The sequence below is a fragment of the Sorex araneus genome, chromosome 3 (assembly GCF_027595985.1).
Source record: "Sorex araneus isolate mSorAra2 chromosome 3, mSorAra2.pri, whole genome shotgun sequence".
Classification (NCBI taxonomy): Eukaryota; Metazoa; Chordata; class Mammalia; order Eulipotyphla; family Soricidae; genus Sorex; species Sorex araneus.
Window position 1 is genome coordinate 44,506,400 of NC_073304.1, and position 14,250 is coordinate 44,520,649.

General features: G+C 46.0%; 1 protein-coding gene across 1 annotated transcript in view; it reads left to right on the forward strand.

Moving 5' to 3' along the window:
* The first annotated feature begins 7,634 nt into the window (after positions 1 to 7,634).
* Positions 7,635 to 14,250, forward strand: part of TBPL2 (TATA-box binding protein like 2) — a 29,962-nt gene continuing 23,346 nt past the window's right edge. The window contains exon 1 of the mRNA XM_004601765.2: positions 7,635 to 7,691. Within this exon, the coding sequence (XP_004601822.2) occupies positions 7,635 to 7,691 (57 nt within the window). The remainder of the gene's footprint in view (positions 7,692 to 14,250) is intronic.

Below are 14,250 nucleotides of genomic sequence, written 5' to 3' on the forward strand. Positions count from 1 at the left end.
TGCTTTCTCCGGAACTGGGTAGGTGTTCTGACTCACCTCAGCCTCTGGCCAGCACCCAAAGCAACGCCTCTCCAGGGCTCTCAGCGGGGGCCGTGGCAGACTTCCTTGGTGCTGCTGGTGCCTCTCCACACACATTCGTAATCTCACAGCTACTCTGGAAACTGCCTTCTGCAGACTCAGGGCTCTGGACATGGTTCTGCTTTTTCTTTTAGAGCACACTGACCTTTTTAAAAAGATGGTCACTATCAGAGCTGGAGAAATAGGACAGCGGGTAAAGCACTTGCCTTGCACCAGGAAGATCTGAGTTTAATTCATGGCATCTCCTAGGTCCCCTGAGCCCTGCCAGGGGACCCGGCAAGCCCTGAGCATCAGCAAGTGTGGTCCAAAGCCTAAATAAATTAAATGTAAAGTGATATCATTGTGAGCAATTAGGCAAGAATCAAAATAACTTCTAATTTGCAAATCAGAACCCTAAGCACAGCATCCTTTGACCCCTTTCCCAGTGCAACCCTACAAAGGGCCAAGGCGCTCCTCTCCTCCAGCAACTGCAGAAAGGAGATCCACTTGGTGTCAAACAGACAGTAAGGAGGAGTTCTCTTTCTGGATTTCCCAGGTGAGAAAGAGTAGGGCAATTCAGTGGGTTTTGCATACTAAGAACAAATGCGTTTTGAGTTTTCAGAGAAGGCTTACCAGAATCACATTCCTCAGTGTTAATTCCTGGGGGTGGGGGGAGGGTGTTGGGGAGTAATTCCCAGTCTGACTCTAATTAGATGGCACACAAGTGCAGGCAAGTACAAAGATGCATATTTTAGCAAGGTGTGAACCAACTGTTCAGTGAGAAGGCAGCGATGGCTCCTGATGCATACTTCCCCAAGTAAACCCCAATCTCTGTGTGGTAGGGAACTGTCATCCGGGAGCAGATGTTCCTGGATGTGTCCAGGAAACTGAACTCTCTCCTGTCTAGAATCAGCCCTGGAGGATTCACTTTTGTCTCCAGCTGACAAGTGCCAAGTCTATGTTCATTGGTCATATTTCCTACAGATGAACTGCCCTCTGCAGGGTCAGGCCTGCAAAGAGCAGTGTATTTTTGACAGTAGGAACTCTGATAGAAGAGTTGCTACAGAGAGAAAATAACAGGGATTGGTCAAAATGTGAAAGATGGACTTGTGGAATTGAAATTCATCTTATGTTTTACATTTTCCAAGGCAAATTAAAATAGAGCTAGAATTTCATTGCTGTTTTTGCACCACATCTGGCTATGCTCAGAACTTACTCCTGGCTCTGTACTCAGTGATCCTTCTTAGTGGTGCTCAGGAATGAAGTGCAAGGGATCAAACTTGGGCCAGCTGTGTGCAAGGCAAGTGCCCTGCCTGCTGTACTATCTCTCCATCTGGAATTCTTGTGGGGTTTTGTTTGTTTGTTTGTTTGTTTGTTTGTTTGGGTCATGCCTAGTGGTGCTCAGGGCTTACTCCTGCCTTTGCACTCAGTAATTACTCCTGGCAAGGCTTGGGAAACCATATGGAATGTCAGGGATTGAACTCAGCTGCATACAAGGCAAGCAGCTTACCCGCTGTGCTATCTCTCTAGTCCCCAAAGCTGGAATTCTTTTTTTTTTTTTTTTTTTTTGCTTTTTGGGTCATACCCGGCGATGCTCAGGGGTTACTCCTGGCTCTACACTCAGGAATTACCCCTGGCAGTGCTCAGGGGACCATATGGGATGCTGGGAACCAAACCTGGGTCGGCCGCGTGCAAAGCAAACGCCCTACCCGCTGTGCTATTTCTCCAGCCCCCAAGAGCCGGAATTCTTAATCTTTCCTCCTTTCCTCCCGTCCTCCCTCCCTCCCTTCCTCCCTTCCTTCTTTCCTTCCTTCCTTCCTTCCTTCCTCCCTCCCTCCCTCCCTCCCTCCCTCCCTTCCTTCCTTCCATCCTTCCTTCCTTCCTTCCTTCCTTCCTTCCTTCCTTCCTTCCTTCCTTCCTTCCTTCCTTCCTTCCTTCCCTCTTTCTCTTTCTTTCTTTCTTTCTTTCTTTCTTTCTTTCTTTCTTTCTTTCTTTCTTTCTTTCTTTCTTTCTTTCTTTCTTTCTTTCTTTCTCTCTTTCTCTCTCTCTTTCTTTCTTTCTTTTTCTTTTGGACAATCCCATGTTCACTGGCTTTATTAAAAAGTAGAGAAAAAACTTCAATTTTTACTGATAGATGGTACACAATTATTCATCATTTAAACCAGAAATTTTATTGTTTGAAAGTTCATGGATAAACCAGAAGGACATCAGTCTAAGTGAAATAAGCCAAACAGAGAAAGAAAAATACTATATAATGGGGCACAGATTTTGTACAGGAGGTGAAGACACTTGCCTTGCATGGGCTGCTTTGGTTGACCCTGGTTCAAACCCCAGTACTGTATATGGTCCCATGAGCAATGCCAGGAATAACCCTTGATCACTTCTGATTGCACTCTGAAACTTCCCCTACCCATCTCCAAAAAAGAGAAAAATTATGCATCTGCAGAGAGTAGTGCTTCTATGGAGAACCCTAGAAAGGGTTGAATATGCAGAAGCGGGAAGCAGAATGGTAGTTACCAGGAGCCAGTAGGTGAGAAAAATGAGAAATGTTGCTCAAAGTATACAGATTTTAGATCTCCTGAAGAGCAAATCAGGGGATCTACGGTACAGAGTGTTGATTATAGTTAACAATAACATATTAGATGATGAAAATTTGCAAAGAATAGAATTCAGGGTCTCTCAGGATAAAAAGAATGTAACTGGGAGGACTATGTTAATTACCTTAAATATAGCGATCATTTCACTATGCTTACATATATAAAATCATCATGTTGCATGCCTTAACTGTATCCAATTTATTTTATTTTTATTTTATTTAGTCACCGTGAACTTTCTCTCTCTCTCTTTCTTTCTTTCTTTCTTTCAAATAAAAAAGATTTTATTTGGAGTTTTTTAGGAAGGGGAAGGAGGGAGAGAAAGAAAGAGCAATGCACTAAAGAGAGAATGCAGGCTTCTCCAAAGGTGGAAAGAACCCCTATACACACCCCAGCATCAGATATGAAAGCATGAAAGTACACATCTCAAGTGAGGAGATGTGGGTGACACATGTGCTCAGATGACACATGTGCTCGTCCATGGGCATGAGCAATACATGGGCTCGGGCAGCATATATGCCTGGAATTCCTGATTCCTAAATCCAGAACCACCTAAGAAGAACTATCCAGAATTGGGCAGGAGGAACTATGACCCACTCTGATTTCCATTCTGAATTTTCTCCAGGAGGGAGTCAGGTGAAAGCTCAGGGAATGACGCACCTGCCATGCAAGTGTCAGCCCCTTGAGTTGAGTTCCATCCTGGAGGCCCCTGTCTGCACCAGCCACAATCCTGGTGACTCCATTGCTTGCAGCCAGCAGCTCTTGTTGACTGGAGTTGCTGACTGGGCCAAGAGCAATTTCTGGCCACACCACAGTCAGGTGTGTGCTCGCACCACTACTTAGTGGTACGGTTGCCCATGGGCACTCCAACTAAAAAGAGGTGCAATCCCTGTAGCCAGGAGAAACCCCTTCTCCTGACCAGCATGTGTGTGAGCATTAGGGTGAATCCCCCGAGAGCACTGCAGCCAGGAAGTGCAAGCGCCATCTCTAAAGGAAAGCTTCCGTGGCAAGCACCATGCCCTGAGTGTGTGGTCATTGTTTGGCACACTGCGTGTTGTGGTGCACCAATAATCACATGCATAGAGAAAAGAGAACAGTGGTGGTGGCGGGGGAGAAGGGAAGGGGAGGAGGAGGGGAGTGCCAAAAAAAAAAAAAAGAAAGAAATCTTCTGTGCCAAAAAAAAGAAGTCCACCAGCTGAGTTGGGGAGGTCTGACTCTGGCAGTAAAGAAGGATTTAGCAATAGTTCTCCAGCACTTCAAGGAGTAAGTGCTTATACAGGCTCCTTCCTGGATCATTGCATTTTGTATTTTGTGTTTTGTTTTGTTTTTGGTTTTGTTTTGTTTTCATATGAGGTCATACCCAGTGATGCTCAGGGATTTCTCAGGAGTTACTCCTGGTGGTGTGCGGAGGTATGCTGGATATGATATGGTATGCCGGGAATCTAGCCCAGGCTGGCCACATACAAGGCAAATACCGTACCAATTGTACTAGCATTCCAGTCCCAAGGATCATTGCATTGTGATCTAGAAGACCACCTCCATATTCTTGTGTTTATATTTTTGTGTACATAGGACTCCAGCAACTCAATGCCTAGATTATTCATAATAAATGGTCCATGTTCTTAAGAGAGAGAACTGGCAGTGTCCAACAGAGCCACCACCTGAAAAAAGAAATATTCTTCTGTAACAGCTTCGAGAAACCTACCTAATCATGCATGCAAAGCCTTGCTTTTCAGCCTTTTTCTAGGCAGCAAAATTGCCCCTGGCACCAAGAACCATCAAATTTGTATCTATGTGGATCACTCTACGAGCACTTTCTGTGGGTTTAACCACTGTAAAATTGAGTCCGTTTATATAAATATGTAAAAATACATTTGTATCAACTGGCTTTTTAGAAGTACCTGCTGGCATACATAGAAAATAAAATGTGTTAAGTCACCTTTTATTTTAACAGTTAAAGGATGCGTGGACTCCTGAGCTCTGGTCCCCAAAACTATTTTTCTCCTCAAACCAGAAGAAAGCTCCCTTCAGAAAGGGGAACAGGCGCCCCCTGGTGAAACAGCACTCCTAGTATTTTTTTCTAACATCGAGGCTTCCTTTTTTTTTCTTGCTTGAGCAGCAAGGAGAGGCTCCATGTCTAAGGTCAAAGGGCCTTCAAAGGGCCAGTACATTCATCTGAGTGCTAAGCAGGTCTATATTCCCTTTTTTATTTCAAAGTAACAAATCACCAGAGGTTCAGGGTTTTTTTTTTTCAAACCTATTTATACATGCCCGATTCTGTGTTCGAAGTTGGGGACAGCATTACAGAATTGCATTCTCAGGACTTATAGGGCTGAACTTCCTTAGGGCTCTGGGAAGAAGCACCTTCAACACTTACCCATGACATAGCCAAATTCAGTTCCTTGCAATTATAGGACCTGCGATGATCTCCATTTCTCGCATTTTGTCAAACATGGGCCACTTACTGCTCCTTGTAAATCAATTATCTTCTTTCTGCTCTGACTTCAGTCATATCTATGAAAGGCAGCACTGGAGACTCTCTTGGAAAATCTTTTTTCCTGTTTTGAATCTTCTTCCCAAGGAGAGCCCAGGTCCTTCATGGAATCATAAGTCAGGCTCACCCTGGATTAGACTCTCTTAGTTTAAGTGTACTGATTTGGGAACTTGATTAGATGTGCATCTAAATTAGTGTTTAATTATTTGGGGGGAGGCCTGGGGGGGTGGTACACCCCGTGGTGCTCAGGGTTTACTCCTGCTCTGTGCTCAGGGACCACTCCTGGCAGAGTTTGGAGGACCATATAGGGTGCTGAGGATTAAATGCAGGCCGGCTGTGTAAAAAGTCCTCCAAACTCTGTCAGGAGTGACTGGTCCATTTACTATAGTCTTAAGACTATCATAGCTGTCAGGGAAAGAGCTAAATTGGTAGGGCATTTGCCTGCATATTTGAGACGCTGCACCTGATATACCTCCAGCACCATACACCTCCAGTACTGCAGGGTGCAGCCCCAGCGGCTTAAGCTACTGCCAAGATGGGGTATTTCATTGCCTGCCTAAACAACAAATGTCAACCCCACACTGCTCTATACCTACTACCACCACCACCACCAATGGTTGTGGCCCCTTTATTTTAAAAAATTGGGGAGGGGATGGAGAACATGTAACCTGTACAATGAAGCATGTGCCTTGCACGTGAGGACCTGACTTCATTCCCAGACACTGCTGGCACCACAGGCCACAGTCCTCCAGCTGCCAGGATGCCTGCCGTCTGCAGGCACTGCAACAAGAAGAGATTCTCTAGGATCTCCACTGTGCTCCACTGCTATGGTGGTCACTCTGCATCACGTGCTTCTTGCACTCCATCCCAAGACGGCCTCAGCTGTCTCAGTTTCGCCAGTCCAGTCACACTGATATCTTTGAGCTTGCTACAGAACACATAGTCAGAATTCCTGCTTTCAGAGCGTGTCATCTGAAAAACATGTTCTCTCTGTGTATGTGTGCCTCAATGGACATCATGCAATCTCCTGCATAATCAGTGTCAATGATAGTCACAGAATCATCCTGCATATTTATGTTCTTAGGAAGTCAAGGGCATTTAAAATTAGAATAACAATTTCAAGAAAGAGAAAATTCTCAGAGTATCTGGTTCTGCATCATCTCCTTGAAGTGCCTCTACCTTGACTATAGCAAAACGTTTTGTTTTGGGGACACACTCAGCTATACACTCCTGGCATTGCTTAGACCATATGAGGTGCTGGGGATTGAACTAAGGTCAGCAGAGTACAAGGCAAGCACCTTACCTCTGTACTGTCCCTCTGGCCCCAGAAACCATTTTTTGGTTTTATTTTTTAATTGAATCACCATGGCATAGAGCATTACAAAATTGTTCATGATTGCTTTTCAGTCATACAATGTTCCAACACCCATCCCTCCACCAGTGTAATATCCCAGCACTAGGGTCCCCAGTTTCCCTCCCATCTCTACAAGCCACCCCTCATCCCAGCCTGCCTCTATGACAGGCACCTCTCTTCCAGAAGCCATTTTTATTTATTTATTTATTTATTTATTTATTTATTTATTTATTTATTTATTTATTTATTTATTTTGGGTCACACCCAGCGATGCTCAGGGGTTACTCCTGGCTTTGCACTCAGGAATTACTCCTGGCGGTGCTTGGGGGACCATATGGGATGCCAGGGATCGAACCCAGGTCGGCCGCGTGCAAGGCAAACGCCCTACCCGCTGTGCTATCACTCCGGCCCCGAGAAGCCATTTTTAATGTGCCTTCAGGTTGAGTTCTCTGGGCTGGAAGAAAAAGAACTTGGAATTTGAGGGTAAGAAGTAATCCTAACCTACATTTTGGACCACTTCTGACTTAGGTAGGGGGCCCTAAATTCCACCCCACACAGGAGATGTTGGGGGAAGGCGGGGAGGGACCTCCTTTTTAGAAATCTTCTATTTTCTCACTGTCCACTGATTCTGCTGTTATTCAGCTACCCCCCCCCCCGCCCATGACACACACACACACACACACACACACACACACACACACACACACGACCTTTGGCAGGCCTTGAAGGAATTCTCCAAATTTAGTTGCTTCTCAGCTGTGGGGTGCGGCTGATTGCACCCAAGGGAGGTGGGCACTCTCTCGGGCCTACTCCCAGGCTCTGCTCCCTTCCTCTGGTTTCCTTCTGTTTCTAGTGGTGGGTGAGCTGAGAGAGAGCTGACACATGCGCACACATCCCCAACTCATTACCTCATTTGCACCACCCGCAGGTGTGCAGGCGTGGGCTCTGCTGGCTGGGGCCCACTCACTGCCTTGGCCAGCTCCCATCCATGCACCTGGCACTTACCCTGTGCCCATCCCCCACCCCCACTCCCACCCTGTCACGTGGAGCTGATAAATGGTTTCCTGCACCCAGCGCACCCAATCTGGCTTCGCTGCAGTTCAGCTTGTCCCCGCATAGGCAGTGGACCTGGCCCATGGAGGGTGAGGATGAGACGTACCTGGACCTCTACCTGGACCAGTGTGCCGGCCAGGTGAGCCTGGAAACTGCTACCCAATCTTGCCCTCACCCCCATGCCCCACTCGTGTTTCGGAGCTCCAGGTCCTAAGTGCTTTGTCTTCACTCTCATAAAACATCTAGCGACCTTCAGAGGTAGGTCCAACTATCCAGGTGAAAACAGAAAGTTCAGTGCTCTGAGTGCCTGCAGAAGACCCAATCACCACCAACAACCTACCCTCATCCCAGCCTCTGAGTCTCACTGGGAGTGATCCCAACAGATGCACCCGGGGTGCATAAGTGGTGCCTAAAGTTGCCAGCCAGAATTTAAGCCTGGTCGAGTGTCACTCCCAAGTCGGCGCTCAGATGGCACTTAGCCTTCCGTGCAGCAGCCCCATCCTGTGCATCTGCCTTACTAGGGTGCTGCACATTGGCCATTCGTGGGCATGGATTTGGCACTTTTTAAGGGGTGGCAGTGTTGGATGCCAACAAGAAGAGCTCAGGAAATGTAGGAGTGGGCTAGAGATACATAGAGGGATAAGTCGCTTGCCTTGCACATAGCCAATCCAGGGTTGATTCCTGGAACCACATATGAGCCTACCAGGAGTGATCCCTGAGTGCAGAGCGAGGAATAAGCCCTGAGCACTGGGATTACTCCCCATTCCCAACCACCCAAAAAGGGAAGAAAGGATCTCAGAACTAGAGAGAGAGTATAGTGGGTAAAGCACCTTGCACGTGCCTGATCTGGCTTGGTTCCCTAGCACCCCATATGGTCCCATGAGCCCCAGGGAGCAAGCTCTGAGCACAGCCAGTTTAGCTCCCCTGAAAAAAAGGATCTCTGGTGGCTACAGGTGTATTGGGCGGGGGAAGGTGGTCAGGGATCTGGGGTGGAGGCAAAGCACAAACTACAGACACCTGTAACTTTCAATGTGATTGTTTTGGTTTTGGGGGTCACACAGGTAGTTTTTGAGAACTACCTGTTTGTTGCTCAGGGGTTGCTTCCAGTGATCCTCAGGAGACTGTGTGTGTGGTAAGGCAGATGGAACCAGAGTTTCACTTGGACAGACACTAGTCCTTAAGTGATCCCTCCAGCCCAGCTTGTGATGGTATTTTCATTTGAAATTTTCTTTTACATCCAAGTGTAGTAGAAAAGATAAAGTAATAGGGAGAGGGGGAGAGGGTACATTTCAAATAGACAATGATTAGTGCTATGGAAGTATTTGATAGAACAAAGAAAAGCCTGTCAACATGGGAAAATTCTGGGACAGAAGAATTGAAGGCACAGCAAAAATACCTGAACAGAAACTATCTTCAGGGGCTGGAGTGATAGTACAGGATAGTGTGCTTGCCTTGCACGCAGCTAACCAGGGTTTGATTCCCGGCATCCCATATGGTCCCTCGAGCACCACCAGAAGTAATTTCTGAGTGCAGAGCCAGAAGTAACCCCTGAAGCACTGCCAGGTGTGGCCCAAAAATGAAAAAAAGAGAAAAGGATAGAGGGAGGGAGAGAGGAAGGGAGAGAAGAGGGAGAGAGGAAGGAAGGAAGGAAGGAAGGAAGGAAGGAAGGAAGGAAGGAAGGAAGGAAGGAAGGAAGGAAGGAAGGAAGGAAGGAAGGAAGGAAGGAAGAGAGGGAGGGAGGGAGGGAGGGAGGAAGGGAGGAAGGAAGGAAGGAAGGAAGGAAGGAAGGAAGGAAGGAAGGAAGGAAGGAAGGAAGGAAGGAAGGAAGGAAGGAAGGAAGAGAGGGAGGGAGGGAGGGAGGAAGGAAGGAAGGAAGAGAGGGAGGGAGGGAGGGAGGGAGGGAGGGAGGGAGGAAGGAAGGAAGGAAGGAAGAGAGGGAGGGAGGGAGGGAGGGAGGGAGGGAGGAAGGGAGGAAGGAAGGAAAGAATGGAGGGAGGGAGGGAGGGAGGGAGGGAGGGAGGGAGGGAGGGAGGGAGGGAGGAAGGAAGGAAGGAAGGAAGGAAGGAAGGAAGGAAGGAAGGAAGGAAGGAAGGAAGGAAGGAAGGAAGGAAGGAAGGAAGGAAGGAAGGAAGGAAGGAAGGAAGGAAGGAAGGAAGGATCTTCTGCTGCGAGGCCAAAGTGTCAGTGACATGCCCAGGGTAATCCCACACCCTCAGGTATGTCCCTGCAGGTAAGCTAAGGAGGCAGGCCAGGCTACATGGCCATCAGAGACCCCCTCGATATTTTGGTTGCCTTTGCCTTTATTTCATTGTTGAAACTTAGGGTCCTTATGTGAGTGTTTGTTCCCTGTTCCATGCCAGGGTGCACAAAGGAGGGAAGATGCTGTTTCAGTGGTTAGTGCCTTAGGATAAACTGGAGCTGAGATGCTGGGAGACCGCAGGGAGGGATCGACACCTTTGGCCCATACTTATCTTAGGTCCAAGCTGTGGAGTGGGATGATGAGAGAAAATGGCTAACTGCACAAGTCAAGATGACAAAGGGATAGGGTAAATGGCACAAGGGAATTGCCTGGATTGGCAAACATAACTGGATTAGGCATATTTAGTTAGTGGAACATGGTGAAAATGGTAATTCTAACTTTAGATAAGTGAAGAATGGACAAGAGAAGGAAATGCAACACAAAATTAAACAAAAATTAGTTCATTGACTTTTTAAAAAGGATTGGAATGGGAGAGCAAGAAAAATAGTACAGCAAGTAGGAAGATTGTCTTGCATGTGGCTGCCCTGGGCTCAATTCCCAGCACTCATATATGGTCCCTTGAGCATCACCAGGAGTGATCCCAGAGCACCAATAGGGGTGATCCCCAAAGCAAACTCCCCAAAAGTTGGAATGCAGAATTTGTATGCAGAACTTCAACTGGCACCTCAGATACGCCTACCCTCACAGCATCACTCAGTGTGTGTCCCCCCACTGCAAAATAAAGTTGAAATCTCATTACTGTGTTCTGAAAGGTTTGTCTTTGAACCATTGCTCACCTCTGCCATCTGCTGGCCTTGTAACAGAATAGTCATGGAGGATGTAGCCATTCTCTAAGTGAGGAAGGTTGACACCCAGAAGATGAAACCCCAGACACTGATGACAGTTGTCATAAAATCTTGGGAGAGATAAGATTATCCTGCAAGCAGCGTTCAGAATCTAGACGGTAGGCATGCAACTTTTGTGAGGCAAGTGGGAAAATCAATGCCAAAACAGTCCATTTTTCCAATAACAAGCCCATGAAACAGACCTCAGCTGTGTCCCTCCACTGCCTTAACGGCAATAAAAGTTGAGCCGCCTCCCCAGGACTGGGAATACAAGACACTGATTCCAACTTTTATCACTGAAATGTCAACATTTGGTAAATACCTTTAAATAGATTTTTTTCTCTGACTTTTTTTTTTTAATACTTTTGGGTCACACCTGGCAGTGCTCAGGGCTTCCTCCCTGCTCTTCACTCAGGGGACAATCCTGGCAGTGCTTGGGGAACTATATAGGGTGCTGGGGAATAAACCCAAGTTCAACCAAGCACACGCAAGGCAAGTGCCCTACCTGCTATTCTCTCTTGGCCCTCGATCCTTTGACTTGAAGGAATAGTGGGAGGTCTTCAGGAGAGTCTTTATTAGTACGCAATAATGAAATCTTAAATTTCATTTAGTGCTTCTATAGGAATTTAATATGAATTAAATTAAATTTATTAAATTCATATTCATATTAAATTAATATGAATATGAATTAAATTCCTATAGAATCTTTTTTTAAAAAAATTTTATTAATAAATCACTGTTGGGGTACAGATACAGGTTTACATATTCTCGTGCTTCTGTTTCAGTCATATACAGCTTGAGTATCTATCCCTCCACCAGTGCCCGTCCTCCGCTGATGACCCCACCATCCCTCCCACCCACTCCCACCCCATCCCCCTCTCCACCCCGCCTCTTTGGCAGGGCATTCCCCTCTGTTCCCTCTATCCCTTTGGGCTTTATGGTTAGCAATGGAAGTCTTGGGTGGCCATTGTGTTCAGTCTATAGTCTGCTCTGAGCACGCCTCTCCCATCCCGAGTGGGTCATCCCACCACATTTTTGCTTGGTATTCCCTTCTCTATCTGAGCTGCCCTTTCCCTCAGCATGTGAGGCTGGTCTCCAAGCCATGGAGCAAATCTTGTACTTATTTCTGTTATTCTTGGGCATTAGTCCTCCATTCTGTTGTTTCATATTTCGCAGATGAGTGCAATTCTTCTGTCTGTCTGTCTCTCTTTCTGACTCATTTCACTTAGCATGATACTTTCCATGTTGATCCACTTGTATGCAAAGTTCATGACAGCTGTATCGTATTCCATTGTGTAGGTGTACCAAAGTTTCTTTAGCCAGTCATCTATTCTTGGGCATTCGAGTGTTTTCCAGATTTTGGCTATCGTAAACAGTGCTGTGATGAACATACATGTGCAGATGTCATTTCGACTATATCTTTTTGCCTCTCCGAGATATATTCCCAGAAGTGGTATTGGTGGGTCAAATGGGAGCTTGATTTCTAATTTTTTGAGAAGTGACCATATTGTTTTCCAGAAGGGTTGAACCAGTTGGCATTCCCACCAGCAGTGTAGGAGGGTCCCTTTCTCCCCACATCCACACCAACAGCGGCTGCTTCTGTTCCTTTGGATGTGTGCCAGTCTCTGTGGTGTTAGGTGGTACCTCATAGTTGTTTTGATCTATATCTCTCTGATGATTAGTGATGATAAGCATTTTTTCATGTTCCTTTTGGCCATTCATATTTCTTCCTTGAGAAAGTTTCTGTTCATTTCTTCGCCCCATTTTCTGATGAGGCTGGATGTTTTCTTCTTGTAGAGCTCAACCAGTGCCTTATATACCCTTGATATCAACCCCTTATCAGATGAGTATTGAGTGAATATCCTTTCCCATTCTGTAGATTGCCTTGTATTCGGGTCACTGTGTCTCTTGTGGTGCAGAAGCTTCTTAGTTTAATATAGTCCCATTTGTTTATTTCTGTTTCTACTTGATTGCTTAGTTCCATGTCATCTTTGGAGATACCTTTGACTTCAATATCGTGGAGGGTTTTTCCAACCTTGTCTTCAATGTACCTTACGGATTGTGGTCTGATGTTGAAGTCTTTAATCCATTTTGATCTGACTTTTGTGCGTGGTGTCAGGTCGAGGTCTAAGCCCATTCTTTTGCATGTGGTTGACCAGTTATGCCAACACCATTTGTTAAAGAGGCTTTCCTTGTTCCACTTCACATTTCTTGCTCCCTTATCAAAGATTAGGTGTTCATACAATTGGGGTAGTGTGTAGGGATATTCTACCCTGTTCCATTGGTCTGTGGCTCTGCTTTTGTTCCAGTACCATGCTGTTTTAATTGTTACCGCTTTGTAGTAGAGTTTAAGGTTGGGAGGGTGATGCTTCTCACCATCTTTTTTCCAAGAATTGCTTTAGCTATTCATGGGTGTTTGTTGTTCATATGAATTTCAGGATTGCTTGGTCTATTTCTTTGAAGAATTTCATGGGTATTCTTATGGGGATTGCATTAAATCTGTATAGTGCTTTAGGGAGTATTGCTATTTTGACAATGTTAAGTCTTCCTATCCATGAGCAGGGAATATTTTTCCATTTCCTCGTGTCTTCTTTTACTTCATGGAGTAGGGTTTTGAATCTTTTTTTTTTAATAATGCAGGAGAACTGCTATTTATTCAGTCATTAATTAAGCTGATTGAATTGGGCATGAACTCCACATTACTTTTTTTATTCCATTCTGAATGTTCATTTTATTTTATTATTTTATTTCCCCCCTTTTTAATTTTGATTCAGCATGAGATTAACAGTTACATAGCTTTCATGTTTGAGCTTCGGTCATATAATCATCAAACACCCATCCCCTCACCAGTGCACATTTTCCACCACCAAAATCCCCAGTATTACCCCACCCCACCCTCATTCTAATCCTTCCCCTGCTTGTGTGGCAGGGAATTTCCCCCATACTCTCTACTTTGGCTACATTGGATATTTCAACACCAGTCTCACCACCACTCAAACCTGCAAAAACGCAATACTAGACGATTTGTTTTGTATTGCTTGTTATGAATAGAATATAATGTCCAGGAAATTCTGTGTCATTCTCTTCTGGGAGCTTTAATTTATAGTCTCTGGATCTTGGCCACTGATGAGATTACATGGCATTGGGGGCAGTTTATGGGTGTGACTGTAAAGCTACTGGAAAACTGGGGATCTGGGGGGAGGAGGCCGAGTCCTGATCCAAGTGGGCTTGGAGATCTCAGTCATGGGTTCTGTATATCTGGGTTTTCTTGCCAGTCCACTCTCTGGTGAGGATCATCCCGTCTTGGATGAAGCTCGTCTGAGCGAGTGGAGAGTGGCTTTGGGCACAGTGGTGGTTGGGTTCTGGAGATTTTTGGCTGCCGGGGTTTTGTTTAGAGCAGGGAGGGAGGGAAACTCAACCCGCCCCCCTCCAAGGTGCCCCTGTGAAGACAGCCTGGCGTGGGCTTAGGACATTCTGCGGCACTGTCTTCTGGGAACTTTAGTTTATAGTCTCTGGGTCTTGACCACTGATAAGGTTACATGGCAGGGGGAGTGTGGGGACAGTTTGTGGGTGTGACTGCCAAGCTACTGGAAAACTGGGGACCTGTGGGGAGG